This window comes from Geotrypetes seraphini, chromosome 12 (genome assembly GCF_902459505.1).
Source record: "Geotrypetes seraphini chromosome 12, aGeoSer1.1, whole genome shotgun sequence".
NCBI lineage: Eukaryota > Metazoa > Chordata > Amphibia > Gymnophiona > Dermophiidae > Geotrypetes > Geotrypetes seraphini.
In genome coordinates, this window is record NC_047095.1 from 38,422,664 (window position 1) to 38,441,094 (window position 18,431).

Genomic DNA, 18,431 nt, shown 5'->3' on the forward strand with positions numbered 1-18,431 from the left:
CCTCCCTTGCGAATGCCCCCCTGACAAGTTCACTCAAACCATTTTAGTGTGTAATTACAGAATAGCACTTATTTGTGATACTGCCTTGTACACGTGCGCGTGTACAATTACACTCATGGATAGTAGTATTCTATAAATTTAAGGGCAGAAATGGTACTTAAATATAGATACTTTATTATACAACGAGGCTGTATACGTGTAGTGCGGCTGAGAATCTGCCTAATCTACAGGTGTATTTTGCTCAAATTATGGACACCATTGGATTTCCTGTTTGAAAATTAACCCAAACATTGTTAGAATGACCCTTAAATAGGTTAGGAACCATGCAACATTTGAGAAATTTGAGGATTTTTTCCATTGTATGTATTACAGATTCCGATAAAGTTGAACCTTTCACCAAACAAAAATATTTCATGTCGGCGGCATGCTATTTTGTAAAGAAATACTGCAGCCCCACTAAAGTATGCTGGAAAGTTATCGACTGTGATATGTTATCAATTCCTTATCAAACGACTTAAGAGACTGGGATTGTTCTCCCTTGAGAAAAGGAGACTGCGAGGGGATATGATCAAGACTTTCAAAAAGGAATCGACAAAATAGAGCAGGAAAAAAAAATTTATTTACAATGTCCAATGTGACACGGACGAGAGGACATGGACTGCTAAGGGGGGACAAGTCCAGGACAAATATCAGGAAGTTCTGCTTCACGCAACGAGTGGTGGACACCTGGAATGCTCTCCCAGAGGAGGTTATTGCAGAATCCACCATTCTAGGATTTAAAAGCAAACTAGATGCACATCTCCTTACGAGAGACATAGAGGGATATGGGTGACTAAAATTATGCCAGGTGTACACCTGGCTGGGTCTCCGCGTGTGCGGATTGCCGGACTTGATGGACTGAAGGTCTGATCCGGAGATGGCAGTTCTTATGTTCTTAACGGCTCTCATCAGTTTGGATCTCTTTGGCTGTAGCGTACCAAGGGCAGGACGTTGGGGACAGTCCGCCCTTAGTGATGCAGTGGTTGAAGGCATTTGGTCTGCCTGAGCGTGGCTGTGGGCTTCACTAGCCCCTGCCCCCTCTGACATCAACTTCCTGTTTTGAGGCCACAGCTCCATGATTGCTCCAGGTACACCACTACTCTTTGGAATGATATTAGTTCATTTTTATAAAGCGATTTAACAGTCAGTCCCTGAGAGATCCTGGAAGCCCTCTCCTTACAACACAGGTTACAGATTTTAAAACAATACTTATATTCTTTAAGCTTAGCTGAGAGATTTCAGTGAGAATTTTGTACTTGATAACACATTATTACCCTTCATAACTCATTAGTGTATGTGCTGTGCTCTGCTGCTCTCTGGTTAATGTGGATGGATAATATATCTTTAGATACCTCTGTAATAACTGGTTACTCTGTCTATGTATAAACATATCACACAGAATAAAAGCAGTCAGTGCTTTTGTTAATGGTATATTACTGCACATTATTAGCCACTCATAAGAACATAAAAATAGCCTTACTAGGTCAGACCAAAGGTCCATCTAACCCAGTATCTCGTCCTCACAGTGGCTAATCCAGGTCACCAGTACCCTGCAAAAACCCAAAGAGTAGCAACATTCCATGCTACCGATCCAGGGAAAGCAGAGGCTTCCCCTATGTCTTTCTCAATAACAGACTATGGACTTTTCCTCCAGGAAATTGTGGAAACATTTCTTAAAACCAGCTGCATTAACTGCTCTAACTACAACCTCTGGCAATGTGTTCCAGAGCTTAACTATTCTCTGAGTGAAAAAAATATTTCCTCCTATTGATTTTAAAAATATTTCCCTGTAACTTTGAGTGTCCCCTAGTCTTTGCAATTTTTGATGAAGTAAAAAAATCGATCGACTTGTACCCGTTCTCAGGATTTTGTAGACTTCAATCATATCTCCCTTCATCCATCTCTTTTCCAAGCTGAAGTGCCCTAACCTTTTTAGTCTTTCCTCATACAGGAGGAGTTCCATCCCCTTTATCATCTTGGTTGCTCTTCTTTGAACCTTTTCTAGTGCTGCTATATCTTTTCTTGAGATAAGGCGACCAGAACTGAACGCAATACTCCAGGTGAGGTTGCACTATGGAGTGATACAAAGGCATTATAGCATTCTTAGTCTTGTTTACCATCTCTTTTTTAATAATTCCTAGCATCATGTTTGATGTTTTGGCCACTGCAACACATTGGACAGAAGGTTTCATCGTATTGTCTACAGTGACACCCAGATCTTTTTCTTGGATGCTCACCCCCAAGGTGGACCCTAGCATCTGGTAACTATTATTTGGGTTATTCATCCCAATGTACATCACTTTACATTATTTTTCCCTTGGTGTTGTGCCATACAGTAAATATTCCTTATGCAGTTTTTTTTTTTTTTTTTTTTTTTTTTTTTGGGGGGGGGTTGCAGTCAATTGGTCCTGGAGAAAATTGGATACTTTCAAGTTCTGATATCTTTTACTGGACCAATATAAAAATTATGCAAACCTTATGATCAACATGAGTTTTCTAGACCACACAAGTCCCTTTTACAGCTGGGACTGTATCCTGAAGAAGGGAATCTATGTGCTTGGAAAAGCTCATGCATAATGCTTTGTATAATAAATTATATGATTGCCTGGCAATATCTTAGAAGGCTTTAGGAGCACTTTTCCCAATGCTAAACAAGGTATCCATCAGCCACAGAATATACCTCCTTTGGTGCCCCCAGAACTTAATGCTAATTGTACTGTGGATATTAATTTAACCTTCTTAGTACTACGTCATCATCTTTGCACCAAGCAACTGGCGTCAGAAAAGTTTGACGTTACAGTCTGCACGATCTATTGGTATTGTAGTTAATATAAGGTAAGATAAATCCCTCCCCAAACATAGTAATGCAGAAAATAAAAGCAGAAAAAGAGCAATTGACCCAGCTAGTCTGCTTACTTATTTTATTTTGAATTTTGGGGATTTAGAGTGCCTACTTCAATTTTCTGTGTTTCCTAGTTCCATCGGTGCTATTAACTATATACAAAATACAGGAAACTAAAAAGTGTTTCACCAGCACAGTCTAAGCTCCTGTTAACGCTGTTTATAATTTCCAGGACGTTAATGAATTTCTGCACAAGGATTAAAAGCATTTTCAGTGGACAGCAGTTTCTGAATAACATTCTGGCTTGCTGGGAATAATGTGTATAGAGTAAGTCCTACCTGCAGTAATCGGGTGGCACCATGCCATAAACATTTATCCTGTCACAGAGTTCTAATGCAATAGTCATTGTGAACCATCCAGTGCTAAGCCAAGTGTTGGATATCTTCCTGAAAGCAAAACATAATTAAGTTTCAAGGATGATAAATTACTCCACAGATACCTAAAGTTCCTTTGCTTTTTGTTTTGTTTCTGGTGAAAGGCTACAAAAAAAAAAAAAAAGAGAGAGAGAGAGAAAACACCAAGACTTATTTTATTCATCCATACACTCCATCAGTTAAGTGACATCCTCGCTATCGGTAGATCAATACATCCTGCACAGAGTTCCCTTGTTTAGACATATTGGGAGTCTGAGAACTAAAAGTGGACCTCTGAGGTGAGGAAAGATCTGAAAGATATTAGATATAAAAAGTGGCAAACTGCATTCACAGTCCACAGGAGACATGAAAATAAAATATTTTTTTCCCCCACTTGGCAGCCCAGTCAGAATCAGCTGGTACTGCACCTGTTGTGCTATGAGCTTTCATTCATAAGTATTTATGGGAGAGAGGAGAGCAGGATTCTCCCATTTTGTTCCCCCCTCTTCTATGTAGCTCAACCAGTGCAGTGATCAGCCTTCCACTAGGGGGCAACAGATCACAATTCCCTGCAAAGCTTACACACTGCATCTGGCCCTTAGATGTCGCCACTGTGTAATGGCTGTAGTATCTTTCTCCCATATCCCTGTCTGCTGGAACTGTGCTTTGTTTACTGGAAGTTGCTATAACACCTTATCTGGCACAGACGCCGTACTGCTTCCACAGCATCTGTCTGGCTCAAGAAGTGTCAGTGTTGTTGTATTATACAAATAAAAGTTCAGGGCTAGCCCAGTAGACCACCGGCACTGCACAGAAAGATGTGTTCATTGGGCCAGGCAGGGCTAGTATTCCAGCTCTGATCACTGTGGCATTCTCCACTTAGTGCTGGAGCAGAGCCATGGTTGACCTCAAAGTTCTCTGGGCAAGTAGAACCACATACAGGACTAGGTTCAGGCAATGGTGCCCAAATTAGGGCAGTGAAAAAAAAAAGAGTGGCAAGTACTATTCTATAAATGGTACTCTGAGTTGGGTGCCTGGTGTAAATCCTGGCATGTGAATTAGGTGCAGATCCCCCAAATTCCATGACTGGGCATATCTTTAGAAAATGCCCCTAACCTGCCCCTCTCATTGCCACGCCCCCTTTTCAGCTACAGGTTTTTAAAAAATTGTGTACTCCTTTTTATAGAATAGCACGTAACAAGATACACGTACAAATCCAAATTGTAGCCAATTATTGGTGCTAATTGACTTGTTGTTCAAATTGCATGCACAAGCTGGGCATGTCCCCCCAATTAGCATGTGCAATTTTGAGTGCCATTTACAGACTCTAGGGGAAAATGTAGACCTAAATACGCCAGTTAATTATCCGAGTGCTGGCAACGAACATAGGTTGGACCCGGAGAACGTCTGATGGCCCACAAAGACATGAATATTCAATGCCGGTAGCTGATTAAGCCTAGCACTGAATATCCGGGTCTACCTCAGCCCCCAGCAGTCAGCGTTTATTGAATAAAAACAATGCCTGCTGATAGCTGAACACTGCCTCATAAGTTTCCTTTTCATTAAACCTGAGATCATCTAAAATGCAATCACATGGCAAATCATGAATATTCAGCGGCAGGAAACAAAAAGATTGTTTCAGATGACTGCACTTAGATAAACATTTTCTTCCGAAGTGTACTTACCATGCTTGTAACCTATACCGACACTTGTTATTGGCAGTGGCGCATTTTTTATAACTGACAAATCGGTGTCATTTTGCAATACCTACTGCATGCTTTTGACATCCCAACCTTTGCATGCTGCTGCACAAGCACTGCATTGTGAACTATCCATTCTGGAGTTATATGACTCCCGATGCAGCTCACTCGGGCAAAACATGGCCATGCCAGGCACAGTCTCAAAGCTGGATAAACTTTGGTCAGGTTACCTCTGTTTCTCCAAACAAATAGCAATCTACACTACCTACTGCATGAGTGAATATAAGGCAGATAGCACCTTCACAATCTGCAAACATATTTTGTAGAATTTGCTATGGTGCTATTGCACCTAAGTCCAATTTTGGCATCACTAGGCACAATTCTATAAATGGTGCCTAACTCAAGATTCCAACAAAAGGCAAGAAACTGTGGAATACAATGTTCTTAGTGTAATATTTATTAAAAATGAAGGCTGCTGACCCTATAAGTGGCAGTGGGCCCGACACGGTCCGTGTTTCGGCTTTTACAGGCCTTCCTCAGGGGCTTTTTTAATATTTGTTTACATCCACCTCATTATATCCATCGAGTCAAACTGAACTAGACCCCTATTGGGTCAGCAGCTTCTTACAGTGGATGTATTTGCCTTCATTTTTAATAAATATTGCATCAAGAACATTGTATTCCACAGTTTTTTGCTTTTTCTTGGATTCTCCTCTACTACTGTGGAACCTTTGGGCTTTTGTTGTATGCCTAACTCAAGATTGATAGCTGCTATGTGTTGCATTGCTTTCTGCCTATATTTTAGGTGCCATGTATAGAATCGGGGCCTTTGTGCCTAACTTTGGGTGCAAAAATTTACGCATGGCTAAGGCTGGTGTAAATGCTGGTGCCTAACTGATGGCAGTTAGACGTGCAAATCCAGGTATTCTATAACATTGCATCTAATTTCTAGGAATGTTTTTGTCCCGCCCATGCTCCTCCCATGGCCACGCCCTATTGGCTCTTCATGCTATGAAATTTAGGCATGCATTTTACAGAACATGGGAGTGGTTCCTAAACTGGTCCTGGCGGCACCTCAGCCAATCAGGTTTTCAGGATATTCACAATGTAATGTAATGTAATTTATTTCTTATATACCGCTACATCCGTTAGGTTCTAAGCGGTTTACAGAAAATATACATTAAGATTAGAAATAAGAAAGGTACTTGAAAAATTCCCTTACTGTCCCGAAGGCTCACAATCTAACTAAAGTACCTGGAGGGTAATAGAGAAGTGAAAAGTAGAGTTAGAGGAAAAATAAAAATAAAATAAACATTTTAACAAGACAGCATTGATCTAAATACTTTGGAAGGTAGAAGAGAGGAGAGAAAAGAATAGAAGCATGATGAAGTGATGAAGTGGAGCAAGTAAGTTTAGGAGGAGCGATTGACGTTTCCAGAAAGGGCTTCTTCAGGGAAGAGACTTGGCCGACAGTCCCAGGATGCCTATGTCTCCTCCCCTGAGATGTTCTCCCATCCATGCATTCCCTCCCAGACACACTGCCCGTGCCCCAGCCGCTCCAAGGAGGCTGCCACAGATGAGGCCCACGGTGAATGCAGGATTCTCTCCTCTGCGGGAAAGCCGCCCGGAGCCGACAGTCGATCTTCTTAGCGGATTGCAGGGGGGGAATAGTTAACACTCTTGGTAGTATCGGGTCTGTGTGCTCTCGGTGGTTGTGGCTGGTCTCGTTGCTGCTTAGGTGTAATAGCAGTTGATCTCCACTGCTGCTGATATTTAAAAGCAGGCAGATTGATCTCTCCAATGGACTGCAGGGGGAGGAGTTCACACTCCTGGCAGGATCGGGTCTGTGGGTTCTTGGTGGTTGCGGTAGGTCTCGCTGCTGCTTGTATGTAAAAGCAGTTGTTTTTCTACTGCTGCTGATATTTAAAGCAGGTAGATTGATCTCTTAAACGGGATATAGGGGGAGGAGCTCACATGCCTGGCTGGATCGGGGCAAGGGCTCCTATTATAGGCAGCTAGTCTTGCTGCTACTTAGGTGTTAAAGCAGTTGATCTTCCTAGCGGACTGCAGGAGGTGTGGAGCTCACACTCCTGTCATGATCTGGTCTATGGGCTCTTGGTAGTTGCGGTTGGTCCCATTGCTGCTTAGGTGTAAAAGCAGTTGTTCTCCCACTGCTGCTGATATTTAAAAGCAGGTAGATTGATCTATCCAATGGAATGCTGGGGGAAGATCTTATATGTCTGGCTGGATCGTGGCAAAGGGTTCCCGGTAGTGGCGGCTGGTCCTATTGCTGCTTAGGTGTAAAAACAGTTGATCTTCTTATCGGATTGTAGGGGGGGCGGATCTCACATTCCTGGCAGGTTCGGGTCTGTGGGTTCTTGGTGGTTGCGGATGGACCCGCTGCTGCTTAGGTGTAAAAGCAGTTGTTTTCCCAATGCTGCTGATATTTAAAAGCAGGCAGATTGATCTCTCCAACAAATTGTATGGTGAAGAGCATACACGTCTGGCTGGATTGGGACAAAAGCTCTCGATAGTGGTGGCTGGTCTTAGTGCTGCTTAGGTGTAAAAGCAGTTGATCTCTTACTTCTGATGATATTTAAAAGCAAGCATATTGATTTTTCCAACGGAATGCTGGGGGAAGAGCTTACTTGTCTGGCTGGATCAGGGCAAAGGGCTCTCGGTAGTGGTGGCTGGTCCTGTTGCTGCTTAGGTGTAAAAAACAGTTGATCTTCCTAGTGGACTGCAGGGGGAGGTGGAGCTCACACTCTTGGCTGGATCGGGTCTGTGGGCTCTTGGTAGTTGCGGATAGTTCCGCTGCTGCTGAGGTGTAAAAGCAGTTGATTTCCCACTGTTGCTGATATTTAAAAGCAGGTAGATTGATCTCTCCAATGGACTGCAGAGGGAGGAGCTCATATGCCTGGCTGGATCGGGGCAAAGGGCTCTTGGTAGTGGTGGCTGGTCCTGCTGCTGCTTAGGTGTAAAAGCAATGAATATTTATGACAGATTTGCATGCAGTGGAGGCAGTGCACGCAAATATCTCTCTTGAATATTTATTGGCTTACCAACTAATACACTAGCGGGATTTATAATTCCAATTCAATAGCTCTCATCTATTAATACATTAATTTATTCACCAAAAATAATAGAAGAATAGCAGAAAGTTTCCCATGAAGCTTCCGGTTCCGGTTCAGTCTTAGCTGGGAGATCATGGTTTGGAAATGTCCCAACGATGAGAGGTTTATACAAAATATAATGAAAAACAAGGTATGATTTAATGATATAAGGATATGTATGATAAGTTATCATGATAAAAATTGTTAAGGAGGTAGTAGGATAGTAAAATTCATGTGTATTGTGTGTTATAGAATATGATTTCTAATTGAACCCTGGACCATCGATTAGCCCCTGAAGACGCCATCGTGCAAAACACACACTTGTGTTGGGCACAATAGTTCAATTTTGATGAAACGAAGCATGAGCAAGATGGAAGATCAAGTGGATGAATAAACTGAACCAAAGAACTAAGTTTACACAGTATCTGAGGAAGTCAAGTTTAATATTTGGACAATAAGTGAAATTTTTGATATGAATTTTTAATAGGGTGGGAAGAGTAGTTAGAAATATTTATTAGCACCAGGAAATACTTCTTCACCGAAAGGGTGGTTGTTCGCTGGAATAATCTTCCACTGCAGGTGGTCGAGGCCAGCAGTGTGCCTGATTTTAAGACAAAATGGGATCGTCACGTGGGATCTCTTCACAGAGAAAGGTTATTGGGGTGGGCAGACTTGATGGGCCGTGGCCCTTAACTGCCGTCTATTTCTATGTTTCTATGTATATGAATTGAGCAATTGATTGTGAGTTATAATGAATGTTAAGTATGTAATAAATTTTGAATGATTATAGCTCTTTTTGGTGAATAAATTGATGAATATTTATTGGAGATATCCTGGAAACCTCACTAACTGGGGTGCCTCTAGGATCAGGTTTGGGGACCACTGAAGTAGGGCACAGGACAGATCCTAATTATTGCCATTTGAGTGCTTGATTATCACCTAATTAGTTAATTAGTTTACGTACAGATTTGGCATCCATGCCCAATACCGTGTGTCTAACTTTGGGCTACCTATATAGAATCCAGCAGAATATTCATCAACATGAACCATTACAATCATCCATATATCTACAGTACAGCATTTACCATTCTGACCAGTACATTCAACACATTTGCTAATCAAGTTTTCTTAGGTGTATGATAAACACCACATTCATTTCCTGCAGTGAATTTCTACCTTTATTTTTGTCATTAAATACTGAAGGCACTGAGAGAGGAAAATCTGGATTTGCCATCGCTTGATGTGTTGTAGCTTAAGCACAAGCAAGCTTGTCCCTGGGAGCTTCTTATGAGCCTCGCAAACAGATACCAAGGGCGAAATACTGATGCGCACAATGTTTCTTTCTTTCAAAATGTCATGCCCTTAAAACATGTTTCTTTTAAAAAAAATGTGTGATTGAAAAGGCCATTTTCCTGTCTTTCTGTTCTCTTCCTCCGGCGGATCATTCATAAAAGCTTCCTAATATTTAGCTGAACATGAATCTTGAAAATCCATGAGAATCATATGAATAATTTAGGATCAAAATCACTTTTTTTTTCTAGCTTGCAAAATAATTGAAGCTATTTGAAGGCACCTATGGCATTTATGCATCTGAAAATAGACAGCACTACAGTTCTTTTGGTGGCTTTTTGTCTTTTTTTATGTCTGGGCTTAAATGCAAAGAGCTCCTTTTTTTTTTAGCATGAATTATTCTCAATTGTAATCCAGAATTAAAGTCTCTGACAGAAAATGATGATAATTGGTGTAAATGTATGAAATGTCTGTAGGTACCAATACAAATACAGGGTGCAGTAAAAATTATATTTAATGCAAAAACAATACGATCACGTTACTTCCCTTTTACATAAAGCTCACTGGTTACCAGTAGAACACAGAATCACTTATAAAATCATTTTGTTAACTTTCAAAACCCGACAAAATAACCAGCTAGAATTCATTCATAATCTTCTTATCCCATATAACCCATCTATGACTCCCAAAATCTTTCTATCCCGTCATTAAAGTACATAAACACAATGAGGTCTACCATTTTTTCCGTGAGCGCTCCCTCTCTTTGGAATAGTATCCCGACTTACTTACGTGAAGAAGACAAAGCTGAAGACATTTCTATTTCTTGACGCCTTTGAGATCTAACTGCCCTTTTAAGGGCGACTTAGAATGATTTTACCTTTAGTTCCCCTCCTATTGTTTTTCCCCTAAATGTTATCTTTAATCATGAAAATTGTAGTTCTTGCCTATTTACCATCTATCCCCATTCGTCATGGTTTTATGTCTCTGAATGTTACTGTCGTCCCTAGAAATGCCCTGTCATCTTAAATCTGTATTTTAGCCAATGTATGCTTTTACGAATCAGCCTTGAAGGCTGATAAGGCGGTATAAGAAATTTTAAATAAACTTGAAACTATTTGCCTTTTGATTCATATTAAAGTGCAACATTGCGCATTATTTTACCATAACACGTTAATATTCCTATTTCTCCTACTGTAAACCGCGTCGAGCTCTACGAACGTGGAGATGATGCGGTATACAAACCTAAGGATTAGATTAGATTAGATTAGAATATAAATTACCAGGGAAGACATAGTAATGAAATGTAAAAGCATGCAAATCATCTCATTATTATGTAAGTTAATTATGAAGCCGCGTTAGACGTTTTTTTTAGCACCGGCCGCAGTGGTATTAGCTCCGACACTCATAGACACCGCGGCCGGAGATTAAAAAGCTATAATATGGAGGGCATTGAAGGTAGGGGGCAAACTAACGCCCAATTCCTTCAAGATGCAGAAGCATTCAGCTGTGGTTTAGTGTCTGATGTTCCCAAGCACTATATAACCAGTGCAGCTTGTGAGCCTGATCACTACTGCACTACTGAGATCTCATATAGGTTAGTTATTCCTGCAGGAAATTAAGTTATGTGACTTTTATTGCACCTTAATAACTACCCTTCTGAATCAGAGCTTGGAATGGTAATGAGCCAGATTGAAAATGGACAACAAAGGCATGCATTGAAAGGGTTAACAGATGTCCAGTTTTACCTGGACATGTCCTCTCTGTAGAGAAAATGTCCAGGCATCCGGATGGCTTTTCAAAACTCTGAACTTTGCCTGGGCTTTGAAAAGCTTCCAGCTCAGGAGCTGTGTCGGGAGGGCATTTGCATATGTGCAGGTGACATCACGTGTATGCGTATTACATCACTGCGTCACACCTGCACATGTGCAGAAGCCGTCATGACATGGCTCCCAAGCAAGAGGACAGGTTGGGGGGGGGCAGGGCTAGGGTGCAACAGGGCGTGACGGGCAGAACAGAGCCAGGCGGAACTGGGCAGTCCTGGGGGCATGGCCAGGGTCTGGATTTTACGTGCGTAAAATCTGGTAACCCTAGGCATTGAGGCTCTACATTTCAGAAGGCACCAGATAACTGGGACTAAGGATCCCCTTTCTCCCTGCATTACAATGTTTTCTGGAGACTCTACTAATGAGTCAACGCTTAAAAGAAAAAGAAAAAAAAGTATAAACAGGTAATTTTAGAGAGCATTTTCTGTATGTAATATGTTTGACGCAAGGAAAAAGATATAAAATTGTGAGGGATATATGTACTGTAATGTGTATATAAATTGTAATACCATTACAGAGGCTCATGTAAACCACTCTGAATTGACTCCTCAATTATTAGTAGCGGTATAGACACTTTCAATAAAAAATAAGTGTGTTAAAATAAGTCACATGGAAAGAATGCTCCTACTTCTACAATCTGCACGAGCATACCTGGGGTATATTTTGAGTAGAGCAGTGGTGTAGCAGTGGTGCCATGTACCCTCCCCCCTCTTCCCCACCGCTTGATCACCCTCCCACCGCTTGAGTGCCCCTCCTGAGTTTCCAAGTTTATCATTACTTTGATATACCATCCATCAAAATCTATCTAGATGGTTTACAATCAATAAAAATATTTAAAACTAGACCTTGAGGGCCCCCTGCCCCTTGTGCACCTCTTGAATGTTCCCTGGCACCAGCAGCATCTTCCATCTGCTGCTTGCGCTGGCCTCGGCTCCCTTCTGACATCACATCCTGGTCCTATGACCAGGAAGTGATATCAGAAGGGAGTCAAGGCCGGCGCGAGCAGCAGGTGGAAGATGTGCCTCACGCTAGTGACCATTTAAAGAGGTGCATGAGGGTGTGGAAGAGGAGAGACGTCGGCGCTCCCATAAAAACAATGCCAGGGGCAGTCCACCCCCCCCAGCTCCCCCCTAACTATGCCACTGGAATGGAGAAGAGGGCTGAATTGTAATGTATATGCATATGTTCTAAAATATATGATGAGTACATGCACAAATTTGTATGGCTTCTTTTGAAGCAGGTGTAGATTTGTGCTCTACTGGGGCTGGCTCTGGATGTCTATCTTAGAGAGCCACATAGGCCCTTATGCAGCCTTTATAAAACAGATTTAAAAGATGTAATTTTTAATAGAATTATTCCCCAACCCACATGCATGATTATTTAGAGTACCATTGCACTTCCAGGTATTAATGAAAAAGTCCAATATTTCTATCTATCTATTCAATTTTTCTATACCGTTCTCCCAGGGGAGTTCAGAACGGTTCACATGAATTTATTCAGGTACTCAAGCATTTTTCCCTGTCTGTCCCGGCGGGCTCACAATCTACCTAATGTACCTGGGGCAATGGGGGGATTAAGTGACTTGCCCAGGGTCACAAGGAGCAGCGTGGGTTTGAACCCAGAACCCCAGGGTGCTGAGGCTGTAGCTTTAACCACTGTGCCACACTCTCCCCCTTTCCACCTAGGAGAAGCAGTTAATTGCTTTTGAGACCACATACATCCTCTTCAGACTTTCATTCCACCTGTAGAAGGGATCTAGGTGGTTTAGAAATCTCATGTACATTATCACCTTTGCATAATGATTACACTAGTACAACAAATTGTATCGCAGATCGCAAAATAGCCTTTTTTTTTTTTTCAAGTTGCCAGTCTACTGTAATGTTGCTTCTCACTCCGTGTGGTGGCGATGCGGATTTGATCAGAAGCGCATAACCTTGGTGTCGCAGCCAAGCCACATGCTGGAAATCAGAACATGTTCTTTATTTATTTAAAAATTTTATATACCGTTTAAAACTAAATGGTTTACGTAGTGTACATGACGACAAAATAAAAATAAATACATAATAAAATAATCATTATAATAAAATGACAATGCATACAATCCTCAGGAACCATAATGTGGATAGAAGAGCTCATAAATAATTCATCAATTTTAGCTGAAATAGCTAAAAAAAAAAAAGGCATCTACAAATAGCTGCGTCTTTATTAACTTTCTAAACCTACCCTTTTCACAGCAATTTCGTATCTGACCCACCAAGAAGTTCCATAACTTAACTCCTGCACAACAGAAAGTCCTTTTACCTGGCTCAACTAGTCTTGGATTCAAGGACATCTTCAGTAAAGCTAAACTCTCAGAACGCAAAGATCTTTTTCGTGTGTAGCTGAGCATATCACTTTTAAGTAATTCTGGGATGTTTCCGCACAAAAATTGATGACAAATCATCACTGCTTCATATTGGACTCTGAAGGCGACCGGAAGCCAATGGAGTTTTTTAAGATATGGTGAAATATGATCATATTTAGACACACCCAGTATCAAACGTGCTGCTGCACTTCGTATAGCCTGCAGTGCTCTGCATCTTGCCTTTGTTATTCCAAGGCATAGAGCATTGCGGTAATCAAGCCGCGATAGGACCATGGCCTGAACAACAGTTCGAAAATCATATGATGCAAGCATTGGTTTCAATCGGTGCAACAAGTGCATTTGTGCAAAACATGCCTGAATGGTCTTAGTTACACAGCCAATGACCTGAAGTGCATTTCCAATTCTGACTCCTGCCCTGTAAGTGGTCAAGGCCAGTGGCATGGCAAGGGGGTGGGGGCGGTTCACCCGGGGCACCGGCACCTGCCTCTTCCCACTCCTCCCCTCGCCCTGCGCATGCCCCTCCCCCTTCCCCTTGTAGCTCTAGTTGTTCACCGCCATGAGCAACAACTTTAACGTGCTCCTCCTGACTGCTTCGCCTCTCCCGCTGATGTCACTTCCGGGTGCCACTCATAGGAAATGACATCAAGAGGAGAGACGACGGGGAAGGGGAAGGGGAAAAGGGGTGCGCGTGTGGCAGGGGCAATCGGGGAAGTAGCAGTGGGGCGGAGTTGAGGGCAGGGGAGGAGCGCCACTGCTCCGGGTGCCTCTCACCCTCGCAACACCACTGGTCAAGGGTTCCAGAACATTCCCATAACGCACTGGAGTATATACATTGTAATAAAACCTTCTTACTTAGCGCTATGATTGTCTGCAGCTAGTTTTTCCATTTATGATTCACTGAAATTACACCAGGTTAGTGCTTATTCTACTCTATTAAGTGGTGCAAGTGATCAGCTGCCAAGCAGCATGCCAGGCTGCACGGTGCACGGCTTATCTTGAAATATCACTGCTTTGACACAGTTTTAGCATTATTCTTTGCTGACATGGGCTGAAGATATCTTTAGAGAGAGCACAGTAACCTGGTTTCTAAACCAAAGCAGGTCACTTCCTGGATGTACAATGAGAAAAGACACTGGAAGCTACTGGTGAGAGTTAAACGAGAACCAGAGAGAAAGCACTTTTTTCTGCTTTCTTTTGTGCTTTGTTTCAGAAACATCTTCTTTCAAGATAACATATTTGCATATAATCTTTTTCTATTTAATATCCAGAGGAAAGTATTTTGAATTCTCAAGCACGGTTTAACAGCCCCAAACTGCTTATATAATTCATTCTTTAGATAAAATGTTAGGATTATGTAAATCTATAAGGAAATAGATTAGATTAGATTAGTTCTGACATATTCATATCACACATGCAAACCCCAAAATTCCATACGAGTGACCACTGAAAAGTTCTCAGCCCTGCTAATAAGTCTAGCAATTTTCCACTTTTTTCATTCCATATTTTTCCAATGGAACAAAAAAAGTGGAAAATCACTGGACTAAGTGTATTGCCCTCAACGGAAACTGCCCCAACTTTGTTGGTTGGGCTGAGAACTTTTAATTGGACCCTTGTAAATGGCAATTTTGAGTAGCGCATGCAAATTTGGATGTGTGCCCAATTTGCATATGCAACTTAATTGAATGAGCTAATTGGCCAGCCATCGTAAAAAAGGGGGAGAGGGTGGGGAGGCTGTTGGAGGCATTGGAGGATGTCGGGAGTTATGTGATGGTGGAAGGGAGTGGGCATCTCACCCACTGCTGGAGGGTGTCATGGAGGGCATTGCTTTGTGGTGGGAGGGAGTAGGCATCTCTCTCGCTGCCGGGGGGAAGGGGGGGAGGCAAAATTATCTGACAGGTCTAAGCTGTCATGCGTTACTTTCCTGTCAGTGCCTGAACCAATCAGCGCTCAGGCACTACTCAGAAAGTAAGGCAACAACAGTTTAGACCTGTCGGCAAATTTTGGCCGCAAATGTGACAAAACAAGGTTAGAGAATCACTCGATGATTATAGAGACTCACTCGTAGTGCTCATTTTAATATTAATGACCTTGTTGTACTACATGTGCATGGCAGTATCGGAGACTGCTAGAAAAATTGGAAAAGACCATGGTAAGACATTTTAAATCCACCGCTAAAATACATGCACTGTAAACCAGCTGGAACCAGTTTAGCGAACGAGTTAAAGGAAGATTTTAGTTTTGAGAATCAGTCCCCCTGAGAGAACCCCTAAGGAAGTAGTTTAGGTTGAGATAACTCCTTTATTACTGTCACTCTCACATATAGACGTGAAAAAAAAGATGCTGACCAACTATTCTCTCACGGCCTGAGACTAAGCACTACCAGCCTATTCACCAAAATAGCATGAGTAAGCATATGGAATGCTGCCAAAGCTCTAATGGCAAGAAACTGCTGATTCTTTATTATCTAAATATATTATGCCTCATCTATAAGAGAAGCCAAAATCGGGTACAAAAATTGCTATGGAAGCCTGAAAAACTGACTGACACCTGTCAGTCAATAAACTTTGCAAGGAAACCTGGAAATTGATCAATGACTTTCCATCTTCTGAATTTCCAAAGATGGGTTTTTCCATGGCTAGCTTAATTATGGAAGATTTTCAACAGTCAGGCAACTTTCCGTCATTCAGTGAGACATTTAGAACATCAGCTAGCTATAACAAATCTTCTTCAACTAGGTCAGGGGTAGGCAATTCCGGTCCTCGAGAGCCCGAGCCAGGTCAGGTTTTCAGGATATCCCACAATGAATATGTATGAGATGGATTTGCATGCACTACCTCCTTGAGATGCAAATCTATCTCATGCATATTTATTGTAGATATCCTGAAAACCTGACCTGGTTCCGGCTCTCGAGGACCGGAATTGCCTACCCCTGACCTAGGTCTTTGATCAACCTCGTTGGATAAGAACATAAGAGTTGCCATACTGCGACATATTGAAGGCCCATCAAGTCCAGTATCCTGTTTTCAATAGTGGCCAACCCAGGTCATAAGTACCTGGCAAGATCTCAAGGAGAAAAACAGATTTGATGCTGCTTATCCTAAGAATAAGCAGTGTATTTCCTCAAGCCATCTTAATAATGGCTTATCGACTTTTGTTTTAGGAAATTATCCAAATGTTTTTTTAAACACTGCTAAGTTAATCGCTTTCACTACATTCCCTGGCAACAAATTCCAGAGTTTAATTACCCGTTGGGTGAAGAAATATTTTCTCTGATTTGTTTTAAATCTACTGCTCGATTGTTTCATCACATGCCCCCTAGTCCTAGTATTTTTGGAAAGAGTAAACAAGTGATTCACATCTACTCCACTCAGTATTTTATAGACCTCTTTCATATTTTCTCTGAGCCATCTCTTCTCCAGGCTGAGGAATCTTACCCGCTTTAGCTTTTCCTCAAAGGGAAGTTGTCCCATCCCTTTAACCATTTTAATTGCCCTTCTCTGCCAATCTAACAGACTATTCCCTCCTCTTTCTCAGTTCTTTTAATAACACTGGTGAAAACTCTCTCGTACTGATTGATCCTGCCTAAACTCTTCCACCTCAATTCCTACCTCTTCTTAGGGTTACCAGATGTCTGGATTTCCCCAGATATGTCCTCTGATTGGAAAATATGTCAATCCTACCTCTTCTTGGCTTTGTGTGCCAAATTGGATCTCAGTTTAAGGATTCATACAGAAACCTCCCTAGCCCAGGACTATACCAATTAAGTGTAGTGAAGAGGTATGTGCCGTTTGGTTATACCATTCCCCTCCTGGGATGGATACAATGGCTCTTCCTGCCCCTATATAAGTCAGTGACCCATAAAGCTTGTGTAAATTTGTAGTGGAATCATTTGATAGTGAATTGTGTAGAATAGAGTGTGGGTTTAAGCCTCAGCTTTTGGACCTAGTCGGTGTATGTCTAGTGTGAAGTATCCCTTGAGTTTTGAGTTTATGTCTAGTGTGAAGTTAGTGAAAAGACAGAGATTTTTCCCATACTTCTGCCAGCTTTTAACTTAAGCGGTAAAACAGCTCCTCAAAACTGAAAGGACAAGGAGAGCGAAATCCCACTGAGGAACTAGAGTACCAGAGGATAAGTGTCAGAAAGGGATAAGTGTGCCCTGAACCAGGAAACCATTGACCCCTTATGCTCCTAGGTTTGCAAGTTATGCTCATAAATTGGCCTTTTTTGAAAATTTACTAGGATTGAGACCTTGATTCCATAAAAGATGCCTAAATTTAGGCTTCTAGATCAGCGTACCTAGCTGATCTAGGCACCTAACTTAAATTTTAATTGGCTTAATCAGCACTGACAGGGCAGGATCAAAGGGTAGGCCAAGTAGATACATGCCTCAGGCCTGAAGAGTTTGGGGGTCTGGAAAGTTGCCTGCTCCGATGATGTCAGCGTACCTGCTTCTGAGCCCGGCTCCAGACGTCCAAGTACTGCCTTCTCCTGCATTCTCCATGATTCAGTGCAGCCGAACTCAGTCTTCAAAAAGCTGCAGGCAGTGGTTTCTACATGCTGCCTGCAGCTGACCCAGAAGCCTTTCCTCTGAAGCTGGGATTTTGTGTCAGAGGGAAAGCTTCCGGGTCAGCTGTAGGCAGTGTGTAGGATCAGCTGCCTGGAGCCTTTTGAAGACTGTGAGTTTGGCTGCATTAAATAGGGTTACCATATTTAGTGATGTAAAATCCTGGATGCAAGGCCCCACCCTGTTCTGTCCTCAGCCCTGCCTTGTTCTGTCTCCAGTCCTGCCCCTTTCTTCCGCCAGTCCCACCCTCACAAAATCTTGTCTCTTCTTTCCTGACCTCCG

At 42.0% G+C, this 18,431-nt stretch overlaps 1 protein-coding gene across 5 annotated transcripts in view; it reads right to left on the reverse strand.

The window, feature by feature from the left end:
- ST6GALNAC5 (ST6 N-acetylgalactosaminide alpha-2,6-sialyltransferase 5) overlaps positions 1-18,431 on the reverse strand; it is a 215,778-nt gene that overhangs the window by 25,897 nt on the left and 171,450 nt on the right. For 4 of the 5 annotated variants that reach the window (XM_033916579.1, XM_033916582.1, XM_033916578.1 and 1 more), the window contains one exon: positions 3,220-3,327. The exons of the other annotated variant lie outside the window; for it this stretch is intronic. In XM_033916579.1, coding sequence (XP_033772470.1) covers positions 3,220-3,327 — 108 coding nt within the window. The remainder of the gene's footprint in view (positions 1-3,219; positions 3,328-18,431) is intronic. 5 annotated transcript variants of the gene reach the window in all.